This window comes from Saimiri boliviensis, chromosome 15 (genome assembly GCF_048565385.1).
Source record: "Saimiri boliviensis isolate mSaiBol1 chromosome 15, mSaiBol1.pri, whole genome shotgun sequence".
Classification (NCBI taxonomy): Eukaryota; Metazoa; Chordata; class Mammalia; order Primates; family Cebidae; genus Saimiri; species Saimiri boliviensis.
In genome coordinates this window covers 80,851,818-80,876,178 of record NC_133463.1, presented here as the reverse complement: position 1 = coordinate 80,876,178, position 24,361 = coordinate 80,851,818, and the positions used below count along the sequence as shown (strand labels likewise).

General features: G+C 42.8%; 1 protein-coding gene across 2 annotated transcripts in view; it reads left to right on the top strand.

The window, feature by feature from the left end:
• DNAAF11 (dynein axonemal assembly factor 11) overlaps positions 1-23,621 on the top strand; it is a 103,062-nt gene extending 79,441 nt beyond the window's left edge. The window contains exons 12-13 of one of the 2 annotated variants that reach the window (XR_012514186.1): positions 11,105-22,094; positions 23,022-23,621. Coding sequence is in view for 1 of the 2 variants with exons in the window: in XM_074387146.1 (XP_074243247.1) it covers positions 11,105-11,279 (175 nt within the window). In the remaining variant the exon portion in view is untranslated. Of the gene's footprint in view, positions 1-11,104 lie in introns of both variants that reach the window. The other variant, XM_074387146.1, reaches the window with a different exon arrangement.
• Positions 23,622-24,361: the final 740 nt, after the last annotated feature.

The following is a 24,361-nucleotide window of genomic DNA, read 5'->3' as shown; positions in this document are numbered from 1 at the left end:
TTGGTATATTCAAAGACAACTGCCGAAGTTTTGTAGAGATTTTTAAACATGGGGTTTGTTTGAACAACAGGTATGCAATTGAATTCCTACTGAAAAGTGGGTTGCTGTTTTTAACCTTGGAAATCCACTCTATTTCCCAGCTCAGTGATTTCCATTGCACATACAAGATTCACGGGTATTATGACTATTATGAATATTCACAGCCATAATTAACCCCCAGCAGCATCAACACATGGAAAGAGTCTGAATCTAATTTGTGAGGAATCAGCAATGGAAAGCCAAATCATTGCAAACAGTTCGGAGCTGGTTTTCAGACCCCAGGAAAACTATCATTACTGTGATTACACTTGAGGATTCAAGATGTCTTAGCATGATTCGTCGTAATAGTCCCTTCTGTGGTATTTTTGCAAAGCCTTTCTTTTTCTTTTTGATTGCTGAGAAATGATCACCCCACAATCACATATAAAATGCCTGTGTGAAGGTAGTTTGTGCTGCTCTTAATCACTGGCAAACTCCATTGTGTTATTTCAACCTCGGGCTGGGCAACCCCATTAACCAAGCAGCTGCCCATTGAAGTTGCTCATGGGAACTGAGGTCAGGCAGGATTGTTGGTTTTAGGCATAGGACTGTAGATGCAGCCGGCCACTGGGAGGGCCACAAGAGGCCCTTGACCTTCTCTTGGCAGAGTGGTTTGTTTCTCATGCTGGGGAGAAAGTGAATGGAGAGGAAAGAGCGTCTGGGGTAGGGTTTTGTTCATCAGGACTGGAGGGTAACAATCAGTGACCTCTTATGGTCCCATAACACCATAGAATGAGGGAAGATGCACAAATTCCTCCAAATGAAGCAATTTATTGAGTGGTGACTCTGCTACATGATGCTATGTATTATCTTTCATCTTCAAGAACAACCCTGTAGGTAAATACTATTATTTCTAATTTACCAAGATTGAGAGGCAGCATTTGCCCAAGATCTCAAAGTCGGTAAGTGGTAGAACCAGTTAGAAAACCTCAGGCTTGCCTTCTTAATCTCTTCCTGGTATCTTTTAATAAACAGAAGATCTTGTTTTTAAAATAATCAAAATTGTTAAACTTTTGTGTGGTTAATTATTTTATTTTTGTTCTGTTCTAGAAATTCTATCCTGCCCTGAGGTCATAAGGGCAGCCCTATATTTTGTAAGGCTTTATACTTCTGCCTTTCACATTTAGATATAATTTGATGAAACATCTAATCCATCAGGAATTAGTTTTGTTTAAAGTATGAACTTTAATTTTTCCCAGTACGGGCACCCTGCTGTCCCTGTGTCTCTTATTAAAATGGTTATTCTGTCTACATTAGTCACCAAGGCCACTTCTGTCACAGACCAGGTGTCCACGTCTGTATGGGTTTGTCTCTATTCTGCTCTACTTACGTAATTTCCATAGTCTTATAATGAGCTTTGTAAGTGGTCAGAAATGTCCTCTCACCTTTTTCTTCTTGAAGAGTGAGTTGGCTATTTTATCCCTTTGCACTTAACATATATATTTCAGAATCAACTGGGTGAGTTTTACGCACACACAAACACACACTCAGGTGTGTATTGGGATTTTCTTTGAATTGTATTGGCCATCTAGATCAATTTAGGGAGAACAATTCTTATAGTATTAGTATTTCTCTGTCTTTTCTTTGATCTTATTTGATATCTCTTTGCAACTTTTCCATAAGCATACCCATGTGTTAATTTTTAGGTGTGTGATATTTTGATGCTATCATAAATGTATTATTTATTTTTTCTCTGTTGCTGGTATATAGATTGCAATTTACTTCTTTGTAAAATACGCATTACCTCAAATTGACCATTGTAATCATTTAACAGTGTACAATTCAGTGGCATTTAGTATATTCACAATATCGTGTGACCATCACCACTCTGTAATCCACTTTTATGTTTGATTTCGTACCCAGCAACTTTACTAACCTCACTTATTATTTTATTAATTAATCTGTGGGTTCTTTTAGATTTTCCCTATGCCTGCAAAGAATAATAGCTTACTTGCTTGCTTTCTGACTGATGCTTATCTCTTTTATTTCCTCTTCATGCCTTACTGCACAGGGAAAGGCTCCAGGATGGTGTTGAATAGAGGAGTGATGGCACCATCTTCGTTCGTTGTTTTGCTAAGTTCAGAGGGAAGCTTTCCATCTTTTACTAGAAAGTCTGAGACGTTATTTAAACATAGTAATTATAGTGGTTTTATAGTTCATATTTTCATATTCCAATATCTGAAGTTTTTGTGTTTCTATTTTTGTTCCTGTTAATTCTGTTGGTTCTCATGAAAAGTGCTTTTTTTTTTTCCTTGAATAGTTGATGTTCTTTTGTTCGTTTATTTGTATTTTTGAGACAGAGTTTCGCCTTTGTCACTCAGGCTGGAATGCAATGGCATGATCTTGGCTCACTGCAACCTCTGCCTCTGGGTTCAAGTGATTCTCGTGCCTCAGCCTCCTGAGTAGCTGGGACTATAGGCACTTGCCACCACACCCAGCTAATTATTATTATTATTATTATTTGTATTTTTAGTAGAGACAGGGTTTTGCCATGTTGGCCAGGCTGGTCTCGAACTCGTTGTCTCAAGTAATCCACCCGCCTCAGCCTCCCAAAGTGTGGAGGTTACAGGCCTGAGCCACTACGTCTGGCCTTTTACTGTGAGCTACTGCATATAGAACAGTTTTCTGAGTGACCTTAGACCAACCCGTTTCCCCCACTTTCTTACTTGGAGTTCACAAGAATAACTGCGGAATGCACTGGGAATACAACATCTTGAGATAAGAGGGAGCTGGCTGAAATAGCCTCAGTTCTGTTTCAGCTGCCTTCCCCACTCCGGAAACAGATGTCCTTCAGTGCTATAGCCCAGTGATCATGTGACCCAGGGGTATACAATCCAGGACGGGCTGCTTCCTGGGGTCCCTCTGCTGTCATGCAAGTGAGGCATGTGCAGAAGAGACTCCATCTGTTTCCCAGGCAGTTTTCCTGAGCCTTGGGGTGCAGCTCCCAATGCACCTATGGTTTCTGTTGTCCTCTGCTGCCTGTCTATAAGTAATAAATCTGATTCACGTAGCCTGTCGTGTGTGGGGGTGTTCTGTTTTACTGGACTCAGGCAAGTTGGTAACCAGTACACAGGGAACTTGTTTCACAATCCACTGCCTAGGAAAATAGTCTGGTGGTTCCTTAGAGGCCTGGGAGGTACTTGGCCAGGGAACACTGGCATGTGCTGCAGAGAAAAAACACTGCCAATTTGGAACCACTTTCATCTAAATTCAAGACTGAGGATTTTTAACCAACAGCTGCTGTAAACTTTCTAGTTTGTGGTGACAACTCAGTTTTCCTCTGCCTCACTGAAGCAGCTTTCCTCAAAGTGCCTTGGGGAGGTGAGCAGTGGGCATTTACTCTTAAAGCAAGAGAAGCTGGCACTGCACCCTTATTATGGAGAGTGTGTCCCATTAGACTGCCCACTGGCATGCTCAGGCTTTGCCCTCTGTCTTCAGACTCTTTAAGGCCAGACTGACCAAAGCACACCTTCAAGGGCTCCCCAAGTACTCTCAGGGCAAAGGTGGCTTCAGGGCTCTGTTCTTCTCTCTGAGTTCCCACTTTCCTTGATTTCTGACCTTGTAGTTCTTTGTGATCGTATTGAGTCTTTCATGATCTCAAGAAAGTTTTCAGTGAGAAGTAGGAGTCTTTGGTCCAGATATGCCAGCTTACTAGAAAACCAGAAAAAAGAAGTTCTTTCTTTATGTTTTTTTTTTTTTTTTTTTTGATAAAAGGAATGAATCTCTGATGCGTTTTGCACTTAGTGATTGGTTTTAGGCATTTTGTTTTTTCTTGCTTATTTCCATGATGTTCAATCTGTTGATTTTGCCTTCCAGCTATTCTTATTGGATTCTAGAGGTTCTATTTCTGACAGTCAGGTCAGGGGTAAGACCAGTGATAGGCATCTGTCCTAGAGGCCTCTGACATTAAGGCGGAAAACAAAGGAGAAAAGGCCCCTCTGCTGTTCACTTTGGAGATTACTGTGATTCTCAACGGCCCCAAGCTTAGCTGCTCACTGTTTGTTACTCCAGAAATCCATGAGTAATTGAAGTCCTCTATTCCGATTTAGTTCATTCCTCACAACATCTGAAGTAGGTGTGCCACAGATAACAATATACAGGCTAAGTTCATGGCTTATTATTGAGATCCAGAAATTATAGCCCAGGAATATGTCAGGAAATGAGGTAGGCTGTTCTTCCTCAGAGTCAGGGACAAAATAATTATAATATATGAACTTAGATATTTACTTAAAAGACAAATAAGAACATAATAATTAAAATTATGCCTTTAAAATAAGAACATAATAATTAAAAAGTAGGGCTTTATTTAATAATGACTGTAACGCACATCCCTGAACTTCCTACATATGTTTGGGAATACATTTTCAAATTAGAAAGTGCCTGGCCAGGTATGGTGGCTCATACTTGTAATCCCAGCACTTTGGGAGGCTGAGGCAGGTGGATCACCTCAGGTCAGGAGTTCGAGACTAGCCTGGCCAACTTTTGGAAAAACTACATCTCTACTAAAAATACGAAAATTACCCAGGCATGGTGGCATGTATCTGTAGCCCCAGCAACTTGGGTGACTGAGGTGGTAAGATCACTTGAACTCGAGAGGTGGAGGCTGCAGTGAGCCGAGATTGCATCACTGCATTCCAGCCTGGGCAACAAAGCAAGACTCCATCTCAAAAATAAAAAAAAAGAAAAAAGTGCCATGTCAATGCCAGTGGCTGTTGTTGCTAACATCATTATTTATTATTTGTACAATGAAATAACTGTAATTATGAAAACTTAGTCATAACTGGTCTAGTTTACCTATGTAAAGATTCACATTAGGTTATGAGATTCCTTGTTCCCAGGGAGATGTTGGCATTCTTTCTCTATGTTTCTATATGTACTAATAGATGACATTGAGATGTATATCAGGATACATTTGGCTATAAGTAATAGAATACCTAAGATGGACTTAAAAATGTAGGATGTTTTATGACCTCAAATAACAATTAGTCTGGAAGAAGGTGCTTTTTTAGGTGGGTTGGCAGCTGGCAGTTGAGACCCTGGGTTAGCCTATGTGTATTCTGTTGGCCTTTTCCTTCAGTGTCATAGATGACCTCTGAAGCTTCAAATAGTCATACCAGCACCCTCCATAAGAAGAAAGGCATGGTAGGCAAAATGGTAGCCTCCGAAGATGTCCAAGTCCCAATACCAAGAACCTAGGAATAGGTTACTTTACATGTCAAGTGGGGAATTGAGGTTGCAGAGGGAATCAGCTTACCTATAAGATAGAGTGAATATCCTGGCTTATCCATTTGAGCCCAAAGTCATCACAAGGATCCCTACAATGAAAGAGGAAGGCAGGAGAGTCAGAGTCACAGTGATGTAGCATAGGAAAGACTCAGCTGGCTATTGCTAGCTTTGAAGATGGACAGATCACAAGCCACCAAATGCTGTCAGGCTTCAGACACTAAAAAAAGGCAAGAAAACCAGTTGTCTCTCAGAGTCTTTAGGAGGAATGCGGGCATGCAGACACCTTGATTTTTAACCATGAGACCCATTTCCGACCCACAGAACTGTGAGATAATACACATGCATCATTTTAAGCAACTAAGTTGTCAGTATTTCCTAAAACAATAAGAGAAAACTCATACAGAAGGGAGCAGGTTAAAAGGCTTCCTCCTCACCAGACTCCCCTGCTCCTTGTCAGTATAGTATGGGCAGAGGAATTGCCTTTGGTGGTTTAAATCGTTCATGATTCATCCCTTGGTGCTGGAATCCCACCTTCCTTGAGATCGACGGATTTCTGCCACTACCTAAAATCAGAGAAGAATGAAAAATAGATGCTGACGAGGAGCACAGCTCCTGCCAGGGTCCCAAAAGCTTGTAAAATTGCAAAGTAAATTCTAAGCTGTTAGTAGTCAGGATGGTGGTTTCAGTGTGGATATCATGGCTGGAAGGACACAGTAGGAGCTCCTAGAGTGCTGATAATGTTCTGCTTCTTAATCCATGGTGTATTCAGTTATTGAAAGTTTTATGATTTGGGCACTTTTCTATACAAGTATTTCACTCAATAAAAAGTCTTAAAAAGTTATGAAAATCACCACATAATACATGAAATATCTGTGCTTGCCCCAATCCTGAGCATGACCCTCAGCTTCAGCCTCTAATGGACCCCTGCCCCTCTCTCTTCTGCCACATCTGCATCAGTGAGGTGGGGAAGGAATGGGGGGGGTTCATTGGTGGTGTGAACATCAGATAAGACTGTGAACATACAGGTTGAGTATCCCTTATCCAAAATGCTTGGAACCGGAATTGTTTTTGTTTTGGAATTTTTTGAATTGTGGAATATTCGCATGATACCAGTTGAACATTCCTAACTGAAAAATCTAAAATGCTCCAGTGAGCATTTATTTTTTGAACATTATGTCAGTGCTCAAAAAGGTTTAGATTTTTGAGGCATTTTGGATTTTGGAATTTCAGATTAGGAATGCACGACTTACGTTGAGAGGCTTTTGACAACAGCAGCATGCCCCTTTCAGTTCACCAACACAACGGGGGCGATTTGTTCAGTCAAATTGCCTCACTTGGCACACATCATATAGCTTCTTTAAGTATAATAATGATTATATAACATCTCTTTTTGCTAATAAAAATAATACTGTTTTATCTACTTAGAGTAAGGTTGAGGATGGGAAGATGGCTTTTCATTTTTAGTCTCTAGGACACACACAAACCTGGGTGCATAGTAGGTACTCAGTAAGTAAACTGTGGAATGAACAAGTACATGAATTGTGAGCAACCAGTGAGAAAGAAGGTAAATTATCTTATTTGTGATAAATAGCAATTAAAGAAAAACTGGAAACTTAGCAGGGCAGTACCAAGGAGTAATGTCGGTGTTCTGTTTCCTAACTACATTGACATTACACGAAATATAATTAATAGGTTGTTAAGCATCATTCTCTTACTTGAAAAAAAAATCAGACTCTTAACTTTTCTAAAAATGAACACAACTCCCTACTGCTTGAGTATCTAAAAGTGAAAAGAAAAATGTGATGGAGTGAGGTGCCTTAGTTCCCAAGAGTCATGGCACTTGCCACAGAGCCAAAGACTTTCAGCATCTTATTTTAAACACTTCCAGGCAGCCTCCTCAACAGAATACCTTACCCATCCATCCAGGCTTCCCTTGCTTACTCAGGCCCTACCCTAACTGGACCAAGCCAGACACTCCCATTTCTCCCCCCATCCACACCTTGCGTACCTCACTCTCTGATGATAATTAGGCTAAGAATAAGCAGAACAAATGTTTTCTTGCCTTTTGTCAGTGTTATCTCTCTGGAATGTTCTTCCTCCTCAAAATCTTGTAAAATATCACCCCACCCTGCCCCCAGTGCCAGGTGCCAAGTGTCAAGTTCCCTTACTCTATGAATCCTATTCGTAATTCCTTCCAGGCCTTGGTGATGGTTGTCTCCGTGTGCTTCAACCTGGCTTGTTTATTTTACATGCAGAGCCCTTGCCACACCGGTGCAAAATAGCGAAGTATGTGTGTGTGCTTCTCATTTGATTATGGGCACATGCCATGTCTTACCCCTCTTTAAATTCCTAGCACTGATTGTAGCACTGGGCACCTAAAAGATGTGTGCCTAAAAGCATACTGACTTGCATAACCATACCCATGTCCTGGTACATATTGACTGATGCCACTCTTTTCATGCATAGCACTGGCCCCTTCAGAATGCCTGCTCTGTTTCTAGCACTTTTCTACGTCCTTTACATGGATGAACTCATTTGATCTTGACAACGGCCCTATGTTCATGGTCATCATCCCTATTTTAAAGACGAGGTCCTTGAGGCATAAAGTGGCTGAGTAACTCACAGGGGCACACAGCTTAGTGGGCAGGAGCCAAGATCTTGCAGGCTACCCTAGATGTTCTACTGCCTTTTGACTTTCAGTAGGAAACTTCATTTCTTGATTACCAAGAAATAAATGAGGTGAAAGAGGGCCTAACAGTTTGTGGGTTTACTGTGTCATAACACAATTGGTTTCAATATTCATGCTGACCTGAAGAATTGTTTGTTTTGAGGGACATAATCATACATCCCAAATCTCAAGAATAGAAAACCCCTCTATGCTGTATATAGTTCATAATTTTCTATGAGGAACAGTATGGGTGATATTAATACCAGATATTTGGATTCAGTTTCCAGCTGGTTCTGCCTATGTTTATTTATGGGACCTTGGCTGACTGTTCCTCTTGTCTTCCCACTGGGTCTGAGGATTTGATGACATAAGTAAAGTCTTAGCATGGGACTCAACGAAAGGCAGTGTGTCAAGGGCCCCCAGGATGACCCCAGGTTCAGAGATTAATTAGAAGAACTCACAGGACTCAGCATATAGTCACACTCATGGCTAAGATTTATTGCAGCAAAAGAACAGGAGGCAAAATCAGCAAAAGGCTAAGTCCAGAGAAAGCCAGGTGCAAGCTTCTAAGAGTCCTCTCCCTGTGGAGTCACACAAGACACGCTTAATTTCTTCCGTAATGAGTTGTAACAACACATGTGAAATCTTCCCCATCAGGGAAGCTCATTGAATCTCTGAACCTGCTCAGGGTTTTGTTGGGTGCTGGTAGGCACCCTCTCCCTGGCAGGTGCCAAAATTATGCAGTCCCAGAAGGAAAGAATTAACCAAGTTGACTGTACACATTGCCAGGCGTAGTGAGCTACCCTTATTGTTACGGAAAGTTTCATGTGGCTGTAGGGAACAGTTTACCAGCCAGTGCCCCACCTTGCAGGCCTATCTTTTAAAGACAGTCGTCACTGGCCTGCCATGTTCACTGTTTTCTGCACAGTCAGCCATCAACCTTATGGTGACTCACTATGCAGAAAAGAATAAGCAGCATCACAGCTGAAGCCACCCAACTCTGTTCTTTTAAAGGCAGATGGTTCAGTGAATACTGTGGCATCTGAGAGGAAGGTGTGCTCCGGACATGACCATGGCGCCATTCATTTATCTGGAGTGCCGACTCCGCCTTTACTGCTCACCCACGTTCCTGAGCATCTTTTAGGGCATCTTTGGATTCCCACCTCTTTCACCCCTTCAGAGGATGTACAGGACCCTTTCCATTTCTTCTTCCCATGGCATATGGAGTTAATAGTATGCTGTTTGGGCTTCTGAATATACTATTTTATTTATTTTTATTTTTTTGAGACGGAGTTTCACTCTTGTTGCCCAGGCTGGAGTGCAATAGTGTAATCTGGCCTCACTGCAACCTCTGCCTCCTAGGTTCAAGCAATTCTCCTGCCTCAGCCTCCCGAGTAGCTGGGATTATAGCCATGTGCCAACACACCCAGCTAATTTTGTATTTTTAGTAGAAATAAGGTTTCTGTATGTTGGTCAGGCTGATCTCGAACTCATGACCTCAGGTGATCCGTCCACCTCAGCCTTCCAATGTGCTAGGATTACAGGCATGAGCCACCGCACCCAGCCCTGAATATACTATTTTATATTCTTTGTATATGTTGTATTTTTTCTTCAGCAGATCCATGTGTATTAGTCAAAATAGTGTGAGAGATCAAAACTCAAATGCATTCAAGAGCTAGGCAGATTATAGAAATGAAGGGAAACGCTTGCAAGGACAACGGAGAGTTTATACTTTCAAAAGAAAATGGAACCTATCTCCCCTGGCAGAGGGTGCTCACCAGATGAGTTTAGTCTGAAGACATCAGTTCAGAGCTCCTGGATTAGACTGACTGTGATTTTCTTTAGGTCAGAGATAATTTCTTATATATTTCATTATTTTCCCAATAGAAAAATAATATTTTTTCACTTATTCAACAGTATTTATTCAATACAGCCATATGCCTAAGATAAAAGATGAAAAAGAAAAAATCTTTGCTTTAAAGGTATCAGTATTGTATGAAAACAGACAAATAATGAAACAGATGTATGACAGAGTCATAAATTCTATGTTTGAGCAGTGCACTGTGCTATTAGATATTACCAGGAATCTTGTCTCTTTGCATAGACCATGGCTTCTCTGGTGCCTATACAGCACATGGAATATCATAGATATTTAACATGTATCTGTTTAATGAATATTTGAATCAATGGTACAGTGATTCCAAAACAATTTGACTAATTATTAAAATCATTTGGGGGAAATTTATAAAAATACAGGTTACTGGGCCCAACTCCAGACTTATGAATCAAAGTTGCGGGGAATGCAACCCAGAGACCCGATTATCTACAGTTTTTTTTAATCTGACCATGATATTGGGAACATTGGCCAACTGAGGTGCTCCCTTGTTCTGTTTCACTCTTGCTATTGCTGAGAGAACTGAATGAGTGCATAAAGAGTGTGTTCTTGTGGGAGGAGAGGTTGGTGGGGCTGAACTTTGCTATGCACCTGAACTTGTCATGTAGGTGCCCCTTCCAGCCAAACCCCTACAAGTTAGACTGTCTGAAGCAGGAGGGTCCAGAAGCCTGATGAGCTGCATTCAGGAATAAGATCTGCCTTGAAGGATTCAGTTATTGATCTTGGCTCTAGGGCTTTCCCTGCTGTATCATTTTAGTTCTCAAATATAAATTCTTAGGGAGGTAGAGTTTCACAGGTGACATCATCTCCAATTGCCTGTGCATTTGGAGACCTACCAGGTCCAGCTTTGGTGGTGTAGAAAGTGTATGCATATGATTCCTGGGATAAATAGTTATTTGTCAATATTGCTATTCCAGTGTTTTAACTCTTACTGTGCATAGTAATATCCTTAAACTAGCTTCAGATTAATAATAAGGCCATTAAGCACAGCCCAGTGGCATTATTATTATTATTATTATTATTTAAGCATTTCTCTGCTCTACAGGTCATAATCTTGATTCTACAATAATCTAAGCTTCTTGACTCTAGGGATATTCTCTTTTATTTTTAAAAAATTTTTATGCTCCAGGGATATTACTTGCCCATGTTTGCTGGATAAATGGATGGATGAGTTGAATCTATTTGAAATTTTAAATGATGTAGTATCAGTTTCTATTTGTCTTTTTTTGCTGTTGTAGAAGCAAGCACATGGAGAAACTAGAAGTAGACCCTAGCAAGCACTCATTCCCTGATGTGACTAACATTGTTCAAGAGAAAAAACGCACACCCAGAAGACGATCTGAACCCAAAATTATACCAAGTGAGGAAGACCCAACCTTTGAAGACAACCCTGATGTGCCTCCACTGATTTGAAACATCTGCTTGCGTTGTCATTGGCTGAGACTTACCAGGTCCAGCTTTGGTGGGTGTAGAAACTGTATGCATGTGATTCCTGGGGTAAACAGTTATTTGTCAATATTGCTACTCCAGTGTTTTAACTCTTACTGTGCATAGTAATATCCTTAAGCTAGCCTCAGATTAAAATGTATGCTTTACAATTTATAATGATGGGTTAAATGCTATAACTTATCATTTACCTGTAATAAAGGGTTGGTATTGACAATGTTTAGTAAGATCATAGAACTGTTGCATAAAACATTGATTATAAATCCCAGAACTGTAGATTAAGTTGTAGATAAAAGGACTGAGTGTTAAATTGGTACTTCAGCAAATTGGTCAAGCTTAGAGGTTAACACTGTAATTTCAGATCCAGTTGGAATACTTTAATATGATTTTCAACAGCATTTCCATTTTCCTTCTCATGATGTGTCTGCTTTCTCTGGTGGCATGATATAATGGCAAGAATATGAGTTTTGAAATCAGATACCCTATATTTGGATTCCAGCTCAATCACTTTGTAAAGACCTTCAGCAAGTCCTTTAATTCTCTGAGCCTTAGTGGCTTCATGTATAATCTGGGAATAATAACACTTGCCTCACAGGTTTATCTCAAGATAAGCTGCAGAAAAGCACTTAGTACAATGTCAACCCTACATTTAGAGCCTCCTCTCTCTTCTTCTTCCCTTTCTCCTCTCTCTCCTCTTTCCTGCTCCTTCTTTGCCTCCCTTCTCAATTACTTTTTTCCTCTTATTCTCCTTCTTTACCTTTTTTACTCCCCATTCGACTCTACCTCCTCTACTTCCTTCTTTACTTTTTAAATATCTTACCTGTTCTTTATCTAGAACATTATAAACTCAATATTTCACATACTGTAGGAAAAATTACTGTTACACTGATCATGGTGTCATAGCATTTAAATCAGTTTCCCCAAATATTCATTCAACAAATCCTTATTGATCAACTATTGAATGCTAGCGACCTCTGTGTTCATCAGGGATTTAGTAGTAACAAAGCAGACAAATGCATACACACAGACTATTTCAGGTGGTGGTCAGAGCTGTGAAGGAGAATCAGAGTGAGGGGATCGAGGGTAATGTGTGTTTTTTCAGACAGGGCCTTTCTCTATTAAACAGGCTTCCAATGGAAGACTCTCTTAATGTTTAGCAGATAACCAAAATGCATCAGTTAGAAAAATATGATGAGAATGGGGGATTGGTTATGGGAATGCAATTGGACACAAATGTGGGAAGAGCTGGGAAGTGAAGCTCTAGAAAGGAGAGGTGGAGAATTGGAAGAAGCATTGGTGCAGGTAGGCAATTCAGAACTTGCACACAATCTGAGAAGCTGAAGTAGGGCTGTGGCTGGGAGCTTGTGGATAGGTCTATGGAAATTACCACGCTGCTGAGAATGTTGCCTCTATTTATCCACTACTCCTCTGGTCCGTGACCAAGATCCTGGTGGGTGGATTTGGAGCCAGCCTTCGTCAGCAGGCCTGTGGTAAGAAAGATGGGATAGACACAGAATGGTAGAGATCAAGGATCCGCTGAGGCGGTCTGGGTTCTTCTGCATCTGTCCATCACTGTGACTGATGATGATGACTGAGTATAATATCTTTCTTCAGTTCTTCTTCCCAAACATCAGGCAGGTTCCTCGTGTGGTCAACTCTACCCGGGAACCACGTAGGGAAGGAAATTCCAGAAAACAGTTCCCAGCCTTAGCCAGGTTGACATATCATAATCCAACAGAACTGAAACTCCACCAACTTGCAAACCATATACATTTGTCAGGACTATATTTAACTTCCACATAAAGAGAAAGCAAAATTATACTTTTGACCAAGCTAATACAATTATCCCTTAAACAACCCAAACTGTGCTATCTGTTACGGACTGAATAATTGTGTACTCACAAAATCCATATACGGAAGCCCTAACCCCCAGTGTGATGGTATTTGGAGGTGGGCTTTTGGGAGATAATTAAGATTAAATAATATCATGAGAGTTGGTTCCTCATGATGGGATTTGTGTTCTTAAGAGAAAGAGACACCAGACAGCGCTCTCTCTCAGCCATCTGAGGACATGGCACTAAGTCAGGAGGAGAATTGGCAGACACCTTGGTCTCGGATTCCTGGCTTCCAGAACTGGAAGAACTAAATTTCTGTTGTTTTAAGCACCCATTCTATGGTATTTTCTTGTGGCAGTCCAAGCAGACGAGGACATTATCCCTCTCCCAAAAAAGATACACAGAGTCCTCCATGTGATCTTTTTCATCCATGACTGACGGTTATTTCTTTCCTAAGGGAGTCACACTCTCATTTTTATATCCTATGAATTAAATATTGAGATATACAGTGATTAACACATCTTACTTTAGAATGGAAAAAAAAGAAACAAAGTGAAGGGAATTTAGGTATATAGACGGATTCATATGTGGATGTAAATATGTGGTCCACTCTAACTGTGGAACATGGTATTGTTTTGGGTGTCCCGGAATTACCATTGGTTCAGAGCCAATGTCCAGTAATCCCTGAAATGTCTGGGTGTTTCTTTCCTCTCAGTGCACAGTCACCCTGGTAAATGTGGGCCTTTTTGCAGAAAGCTACAGGGAAGATTTATAGAATAAAATTTTGGCAGTATAGCAAGGTTCTTCCCCAGGGAGATCCAGCTGTAAAGTAGTAAACCAGGAGGATATCTGGGGGAAGAGTTTTCTAGAAACTAGATAGATTTTTATATATGGATATGTGTGCTTATACACATATATATTCATATCAAAGCAAGAAAGAAATACCATCTCTACTATAGATCTTGGTTTTGAAGCTAATCACATGGCTGCAGCTGGTAACTGATATTTATAGCCTTATCTTTCCACTGCCTATTTCTTGTTATTTTTCCTTCAATAAGCACCTCCACAGGGTAGTTCCTGGCCTCATGGGGCAACCCAACCTTCATTCCTGCATGTTCTGTGCCATTGGCAGTCCTATCTTTATTGGGTTATTTAGTTTCCTATTTATTGTTATCACAAAACTGGAGGTACTAAAAAAAGATGCCCTGAGAATTACCTGCATTTCAGTTAAATTCCTCCCTCTTCTCTTCTCTTCTACTCCCCTGTGAGCAATAGCTATTCATTTTCTTGTGATGGTGAAATCACCCAGCCAGTCCTTCTTTTCCTATTAATTCACTGGCACAAAGACCCCAACATGGTCAGATTGGTCTCCACTTGCAATTAGAAGGCAGCATTGTTGTGTTTTCTAATGAAAGTGCTCTTTCCTTTGGAACCAATCCCACTAAACCAGCAGAGCCCCAGGTTCCAGAAGCAGGAAGTAAAATGTTGTCAAATTAATTAGTAGGGGCAGTAGTGAGCAGGCCACCCTCATTCCCATCCCTTGATTCCAGATCTGTGCATCTTGGCTATGGGTGAAACAGCACCATATATTGGATGGGATTATATATTATATCCCAAAGAACATTACCTCATCCACAAAAAGCATTGTATCACCTGCTGGCACTTTAATTAAACCTTCAAAAGGCCACTTTATTGTTCTATCAGGCCAGCTGCTCCAGGTAAGTTCATTGAATTCTATAGCATCGTTCTATTGGCATGCTTCATTTGCTGGAAATTGTGTTGCTTGATTAGAATTGACGCTGAATATATGACAGTGAATAAGGCATTTATTAGGAAAGTCCACAGATGGTGGTTTTGGCAGAAGCATTATAGGGAAGGAAGGCAGATTTATGTTTAGAATAGTGCATTTTCCAGTGAAAATAGAGTCTGTCTCTTCCGTCACAGAATTGTTCTTGTGTAATCAACTTGCCACCAGGTGGCTGACTGGTTCCATAGGGCTTTTAAGTGGCCATATGTGGGACTAAGTGTTGGCTGCTACTCTTGTCACTTTAAAAGTCTGAAAACTTTGTCACTTTAAAAGTCTGAAAACATCTGCAAATTATTGGACACCCCTTCCATCAAGAGGTGGAGTCTCTGCCCTCTTATTTTGAATCTGGGCTAAACTTGTTCTTACCTATGGAAATGATGTCATATGGCTGTCATGGACATACCACCAGATGGCTGTCACGGCCATGCCACTAGATAGCTGTCACGGCCATGCCACTAGATGGCTGTCACGGCCATACCACTAGATGGCTGTCACGGCCATACCACTGGATGGCTGTCATGGCCATACCAGTTCTGCTTGGTTCTCTTGGGACACTTGCTCTGGGCGAATCCAGCAGCCATGTAAGAAGTTCAACCACTCTGGGACTGCCATGCTGGAAATGTCACACACGGCCATTCCAATCACAGCCTCAGCAGTGTTCCTGGCTACCGCATCAACTTCCAGACAGACAAGTCTGCCATATTTGGTGTTCAGTCCAGACAAGCTTTTAGATTCCTGCAATTCTAGTCAACATCTGGCTGCAATAGCAGGAGAGACCCCAAATGAAAGCTGTACTGCCAAGCCTTCCCGAAATCGAACCCACAAAATTGTGGGCAAAATACAATGGTTTTAATCTACTAAATTTTGGGGGCAATTTTTCTTTTTGCTCTCAGCATATATTATTTATTTATTTTTTGCATTTTAGGTTTTGGGGTACATGTGAAGGACATGCAAAATTGTTGCATAGGTACACACATGGCAGTGTGATGTGCTGCCTTCCTCCCCATCACCTATATCTGGCACATGGACACAGGGAGGGGAGCAATTTTTCTTTTGGTAGCAAAAGCAGTCAGAACAGATTTGGTACCTGGAAATGGGTTCTACCACAACAAAAACCTAAGACATATGGTTATTGCTGGGGACCAGGGAGCAGTCAAGCTGGAAGGACCCTGAGGAGGCTGACGTGTTTGGATGCTGCAGGAAACAGGCACCAAGAAGAAGTTAGAATTGCAAGAGATTTGTTAGGGTTAATACCTGCGTAATAAGGATAAAAGGGGGAGCAGAAGTACAAATGGAAAGTCTTAAGACTCTCAAGCTTAGATGCACTTTGACACATGTCAAATGAGGCAGAAGGAAGAGGAAGAGGGATTGACTAGCAGGATCCTTTAACTGCAGCTCTGGGAAAATCTCAGCCAATGGGGAGCTCCAGCACAGATTGTGGTAGAAGACAGGCATGTTGGGCAGAAGTGGCCAAGCATGGATGCCCCTGCCATGTTGAGTTATTGACTGGAAGCTGCCTTGAAGAGTGTGGGGGCCTCCGCCTGAATGCTGCAGTGGACCTGGGAGGCACTTGGCACTGAGGTTGTCGGCTCTTTGTACTCCTTGTGGTAGGTTCTGTCTGGAAGAGGTCTGAGCAGTGCATCTCTGTGGCTACACAAGACTATTAAGGAAACTTAATGGACCCCAGGAGGCTGTCAGTGAGGACGTACAGGGAACTAAGGAACATGCTCTTCCTGATGGAGGAAAGAAGGTCCTTGTTTTGTAGAAGACAATTCAGTAACTGTTGCCTGTGGTAATAAAAAAATTATTTGCTGCGCCTACTGCCTTGATGCATTTAGTGAAAGGGATTTCCAAATGGAATGCTGGAAGTGTCCATGAAGGTCTTGCAGCTACAAATCACAGGTACAAATAGTGATAAGCTAAAGAGGAAATGTAAAGGGACTAACCCAACTAGGTTCAGAACTAAAACTTTCTCATCCCAGTCTCTTGAAGCAGAGTGAAACTGGCCTCACCATAACTGTGGACCACTGTGTTGCTTGGTGTCCCCTAGGGTAGTGTTTTCTGAAGTTGGGGGTACACAGGCTGGTACATGAGTCATAGCTGGGAAGCTTGTAAATGACAGTGGGCCGGGGTCTGATCCTGCAGCCTGAATCAGTCCAGACGGACAGAGAAGGGCCATGTTTGGGCAATGGAAGAATGTGGCCCTCTCCTAACGCTGGTTGAGGTTCCCTGAGGAAAGGACGGTCTGGGTTCATCTAGGGCACTGTTCGTTTGTACCACCTGGAGGCATGAGGAGCCTGAGAAGAGGCTGACATGTGCTGCAGGATGCCAGGGACTGAGGACGGAATCTCAGAGGACTGGAAAGAGCCACGGATGTAGGAGAGAGGGGCAAAAGGAGAGCCTCTGAAAAGGCCAGGAAAGGGTCTCGAGGGAGAAAAGTCACCTCCAGTTCTCCCCTAACCCCACAGAGTGGGAAGCCTGACCAAGCCCCTAAGAACAGTCAAGGTCCTGCTGTTCCTAGCCTTTGACTTGAATGAATAAGGAAGGGGAGTGGACACCAGGACCCAGAGAGACAGCTGAGTCTAGTAGGAAACTGACAGGAGCTGGGACCCTCTTCCAGGGGCAGCCTGCCCAGCGCCACTCATAGAAAGACAGCCCCGGGAATAGACATCTTAACCTGACTCCCTCCTTCCCCTCAATCTCTTGCTCAATCTTCCTGGTGACCAAAACCCACTGGAAGCCAGAGGCGAGGGAGCCTGTTCATGAGGTCCTTTGAGGTCATCTTCCTGGGCACATGGCACAGTAAAGGGCAGGAGTCGGAGCCAGCATGCTCCCTTTTATCTTCCTTCCTCCCCACTCCACCTCTCCCACACTGTTGGAGGGGGCTAGAGATCCAGAAGTCCAGTAGACCATGACATGAGCAGGATGAGAGAAGGGAGAGGAAGAAACACATTGTCACCACCTTTTCTGTTGCCAGTTTCTAACCTCAGCATCCCGAGAAGGGGACAGAAAAGGGAGAGAAGAGACAGGATGCGATGCCAGGGTTTTGACCATTATAGGGACAGTCTCATCTCCGAATAGAGATGGAGAATACGAGCCCAGTGGCTGAAGAGCCAAGAAGAAATGCCACAGAATCTGCCTAAATCATCCAGCGGGGCAGGAAGTGGCCAACCCCAATGAAGAAAGGTGAAGGTGTCATGGGAGACAAATCTGTTGTGTTTGGATTACATAGGCAAGGTGAACATTCATGCTTAAAAGTACACAGATAATAAGCAGTGATTCCAGAACCTGGTGCTCCAGCTGCTCTTTGAAAAGTCCCCCATGCCACCCTCTCACGCTCTGCCTCTGCTTGTTTCTTACCTCCAGGGGCCTGTTTTGCTTATAGCTCCCACGTCAACACCAACAGTGGCAGTGGAGGCCTTTGGATCTCCTCCCAGTCCTCAGGAGGAAGAAACTCACCAGGCATGATGCCCAACACCCTGCATGCCATGCATTTTCCTTCTGATTTTCTTCTCAAGCTTTTCCTGAGTAGCATGAACCCGCCCTTTGGTGTCCATCCCAGTCACCATCCCCTACACAGCTGTTTGTGTCTGCCGAGTCTGCAGCTGTATGCCTCTGCACGTGAGTGGCCTGCAAATGTCCAGGAGAGACCACTGACCAGTGACCACTGGGTAGAAGTGAGCCTGGCTGAAGCCCCCTGGGCCTGAGTGGCGCTGTCCTCCTTCCTTGCCCATGGGAAGGCTGCCCTCCATTTGATAACGGATTTGCAACATGCGATATGTGTCTGTCACCCTTTTCAGCCTGTCACAGCTTTCCTGACACATTTGGATGGAAAGTGCTACCCCATCTGCAATTGACGCATGTCAGGCCAATGTGTCTACCGCTCTGTGGCAGACCCAAGCTAAATTAGCTGTTCTCTTCTACGTCTGCTCCCTAATGATTGCTCTTTGCATTTGGTCTGGTGTTTTCCTTATGTGTTGAGATCAGCTGCAGCTTGTCCAGCTGCCAGGGCTCTCCGCTCAGCACACATTCACCAAGCACCTAGAAGATGTGAGGAGCCATCCGAGGGAAGATTCGCTTCCGAGGTCCCATGATCCCTTCTCATGTTCCTTCTGGTGAGGACTCTGTTCCCTCCAGCCGTCATATGAAGGCTGATCACCGAGGGTCTCCTCTCCCCGCAACCCTCTGCTCCCTGGGCACACCCTCCCAGGCCCATTCTCCTGGCTTCTGCCACCAGCTCTGGATGGATGCCTCTGAAATCTCCATTTTAGTCCTGAGGTTTGTGCATAAAGTTCATCTGTCTTCTCCTGGATGCCTTATACGTGATTCCATACACGGTTCGATGTATTCCTCCTCGTTTTTTCTGCCACTTCATCTTAATCGGCCTCTGTGGAGAGCCTTCTGGCTTTTGTTTTGTGAATTCACTTTCCAATCACCCAGATTAGAAAACACTGTCACTGTGTCCTATATTCACCATTCAATTGGCGGCTAACTCCGGTCAATTCTACCTCAAAGAAAGCATCTCCCCTCTCCAAACCCTTTTCCCCTGTCTGCATTTAATCTCCATCATCTGCTGTGCCAACGTGCCCCCAGCCTCAGCCCACCTTGATATAAATGCCCGCTTTGTTATCCAAGGGCAAGGCTGAACACATTAGCTCTGGGCCCCAATCTGCTATATATGTGCCATACCTCCGGCCACCTCTGCCAGGTCACCCATCCTGCCTGCAACACCAAAGTTGTCACCATCCCTGACCAGCCAGTGTGACATATCCACTGACCCCATGCTGGTGGTGTGCCTAGACTGAGGCTTGTGGTGTGCTTGATCTGAGGGGCCCAGGGGAGCTCCTCTCAGGCTTGGCCAGGAGTGGGGAGTGACGCCAGGGCCCAGGGACAGAGTGAAGGTCCTGCTGGTGGAGGAGAAGGCAGACAATGTGCACAGGGCATCTCCTCCTTGACAAGAACATCCATTGTTGGAATCATTATAAACCAGTGGAGGCTTTGTCAGATAGAAATGAAGTCTGATCTAATGAGCTGTCATCTTGCTTCAGCTGCACTGAGTAAGGGCACCAGTCCATGTGCTATTTTAGGTGAGAAATCATGGGCCACCATGACCCAGGAGCTCCCTGCAGCAGGACCCAGGGTTATGGAGAACCATATTATTTACTCTGCTCATCTTCACCAACAAAGGAAAAACAATGCTGTCTGGTTACTATTGTTACCTAACCAACCACCACTCTGTACTTAGTGACATAAAGCAACAATTTTATTATTCTCAGGGTCTCTGTAGGTCAGAAGTGCCAACAGCCGTAATGAGGACACCTTGTCTTTTATGCCTCAGCTTGGAAGACCCCCAAACCAGGGATAACTTGGAATCTGGAGGCTGGAATCATCTGGAGGTGTTTTTACTTATGCATTTGGCAGTTGATGCTTTTGACCAGCCTTCAAGTGGCCTTACAGCCAGAACAGCCACACATGTCCGTGACAGCTAGTCCAGGCTTCCTCACGGCAGGGCAGAGTGGCTGGGATCCGAGAGTGAGCACCCCAAGAGAACAATGAAGGGATGCACGGTGTTTTAAAAACAGCCTTGGAAGTTGCATAGCTCATTTCTGCCATACTCTAACAATCAGGGAAATTACAGAGGCCTGCCCAGGTTCAAAGGGAGAAGCCAGTCTCTACCTCTTGCTGGGGAGAGTACAAGCTTCTCAAAGAGCACGTGGAACAAGCGATATTGTTGGGAGATCTTTGGAAAATACAGTCTGCCACAACGCCCTTCCTCCTCCGTGAAGCTCAAGTTCTCTTAGGTGACATTGTGATGTCCCCTGCTGTCAAGAAAAGGAGGTGGTTCCTTACCTGTTGTACCAATAAAAGATGTGGGCGATGGTGGGGAAGATACAGATTTAATTTTATCCCAAGGCCATTTTTAGAACCCACACCACTGCCTGCCTCTGCTTCCTTGGGAGGGTTCTATAGATAAAAATATTTACAAATCGATGCAAGGCCAAATAAAGATTCTCAGAAGCAGTTTAGAAGAGTGGTTCAGAATTATGAATTAGATCTTCTTTAATGTTCCTTAGGTGATGCAGATAAAAATAGAAAAGAAAAATTTTAATTTCCTCTGGCTGTATTTCTCTCAAAGCCACACTGAACTATAATATTGCACTTACCTATTCGTTACTTATTTTTCTGGTAGTATCTTTGCATTCTATCTAATATAACTCAAATTTCCCAAGGTGTCAGTATGTGAGTTTATCTGGGATCATTGTCATGGCCTCAATTCACATTTCCCTGGCTCTAGCCCCATCTGCTGATGAAGGATCTTCAGCTTGTGTCCCCATATATTCCTGGGGAACCTCTCACAGTGCCAATGCTTCCCTACTCAACTGGACAGCACCTTCTGAAGACATCCTCCCCTCAAGACTCCAGTGTCTACTGGTGTTCTTTAGACCACTGTTCATGCCATGGGCTCTGGCCATGCCAACATGTCAATATGTCCAACAATCGCAGGCAATCCTTTACTATTAATAGAAGAGTTCCCAGTGCAGTTCCCTGAGTGCTCTCAGACTTTAGAGAATAGACTACTTGTGCATGAACTGAAAATGTTTTTTCCTGCCCTTTGTTCTGTGTGCAAGTAGGGAGTGCTGGGGTAGAAGCGAGAATATCATCTCCCTCTCCTGTGTCTTCAACCGTGGATGGTCAGTGGCCATCACCTAGCCAGTGGTTCATGGTGAGAGTCATGAGAGTGGGGATCCCTTGTCCTTGTTCTCACCTGTCCTCAGAGTAAAAACACATACTGAATTTCCAAGAAAGCTTCGAGTATTCTTTTGAAAATCTCCAAGAATTGACCTAACTGTACACCGCTGGTGAAAGAACTACCAGCCCCTTCACTGTCATTCCAGAAGCAAAGCCTCATATTCTAGGACTTGAGTTGATGTCCTCAATTGATATTCTTTTCATAATCCATGCTTCCATTCCTCTCTCTTCTCAAGCCCTGTCTTCTTAATCCTCTTCCCCAACAGGACTCCAGCTGTACCATTTTCTTGAAAGTACCAGACCTCTCTATAGAAGTGATCAAAGCTAAGCCTCCTGTTGTGTCTTAAAAACTTTGTCATTGGCATCATCCTGGGAGCCTCAGAAGGAAAGGTAGGGTCTTGTTTTGCTGCAGGCTGACCCTGTGAGATTTAGGTGTGGCCATCTGGAAGAGTGAGCTCTACCCCTTAGAACAGGGCAGGAGGAGGAGAGGACTCTTCCATTCTGAGATACAAAATAAAACCTACCTCACACCGTGAGCATTATTTTCCAAAAAAACCTGATTTGGACTCCATATGGCAGTCATGTATATTCTTTCTGGTAGCATAACTTTGCTTGGCCTCATTTCTTGTGAACAGTTGTGGTCTTATTTTGTTTAGAGATTGTTCATGCAATTGCTGCTTTGGGTAACCAGCAGAGCTGCAGCACGTCGTCAGACAATGACACATTCGGTGCCTAGTCTCTTCTCCTGAATGCCTAGGATTCTCCTCCAAGTCAGGAGGGCAGTGGTATTTTTATTTAAGTAGCTGCACTATGCAAAACCATATCTTTCCTCAGGATTCAGCCAATTTCCCCAGGTTCTGCTAAAGGCATATTTTGGAATTGTCAGCATGCTACACTCTGAAGCACCACTATTCTCGGGAGGTTAAAGTCTGTCCCTGGGACAGCTCTTGAAGCCAACCCCTACTCTCATTAAGTTGAGTTCTTCCCCCAAAATGAGTTAACAGAGCATGTTTGAGGCTGCTATCCTTAGAAAGACCTGCAGACATGGCCATCATGTGGCAACTTGGACTTAGGGAGGGTTTCCATTATCCCCAGAATTGATAAGGGTGGCTCACAGTACGTAAACAGACAATGTGGTATATGTTGAACCCCTGCTTTCCCTTCTGGGAGTCTGGAATTTTGATATGTGCCAGGTAGAGGGAGACAATTAAAAACCTTGGGCCCTGAGTCTCTTAAGAGTATTCCTGATAGACAACATTTCACACATGGCACAACTTGTTGCTGGAAGAATTAAATATATGCCATTTGACTCCACAGGGAAAGGACTCTTGGGAGCTTTCCTCTGGACTTTTCCCCATGCAACTCCTTTTGCTGATTTTGCTTTACATTCTTCTGTTGTAATAAATCATTGCCATGAGTATGGCTATAGGCATGTCCTGTGAGTCCTCCAAGCAAATGACCAAACCTGGAGATGGTCTTGGGGCTCACTAAACACTCCTATATCCACTTTGTTCTCCCACCACTGTGAGTCTTTCCTCAGCCACCCCACCATTCCCTAGAGACTCCCAGATATACCTGGTGATATGGTTTGGCTGTGTCCCCACCCCAATCTCATTTCAAATTGTAGCTTCCATAATTCCCATGTGTCATGGGAGGGACCGGCCGGGTGGTGATTGAATCATAGGGGAGGTTTTTGGTTTTTTTTGTTTTTTTTTTTTTTTTTCCATGCTGTTCTCGTGATAGTGAATAAGTCTCATGAAAATGTAGTGATTTTATAAAGGGGAGTTCCCTGCACATGCTGTCTTGCCTGCCACCATGTAAGAAGTCCCTTTGTTCTTCCTTCATCTTCTGCCGTGATTGTGAGGCCTCGCTAGCTATGCGAAACTGTGAGTCCATTAAACCTCTTTTCCTTATAAATTACCCAGTCTCGGGTATGTCTTTATTAGCATCATGGGAACGGACTAATGCACCTGGACAGCCGTAATGAGTACAGCCTGTATGCACACTGAGATCTGCTTTATAATATATTTTCCAATGACCTAATTTTTTATTTACATTTTTCTCTATCATTTCACTTTATATGTCATTGTACTATACCTTGAATTTTTGTATATAATCAAATAGGCTTCATTTATGTATGTATATCATTTTAGAATAAAATGATTTCATAGAATAATATAATTTTTAGAATAAAATATGCATATATAAATGAAGCCTATTTGATTATATACAATAAAATTCGGAATCAAAAAAAGGACAGCTAAAACAAGGTTTGAATCTGAAAAACAGACTACAAAGTGATAATTGGGTTAAAAAGAAATAAATGAATTTAAATGACAATGAAAAGACCATTTGTCAAAATTTGAAAGATGAAGCTCACTGCTTAGAAGAAAAGTTAGAGCTTTTGTTAAAATACACATTTTTGGATAAAGAGAAAGTTATAACTCTCCTATAAATATAGGATAAATAAATGTGAGAGATTGTATTTAGCTCACTAATGACTGAACCTATAGGCTATTATAACTGCTTCAAAGGATAATTCAAGAGTCACTAGCACATAGCATGTAGATGATAAAATGAATTTACAAATAGATGCAAAATCAGTCTATCCACAGGGCAATGGCCAAATGCAATCTCCCTGACACATTTTTGTCTTA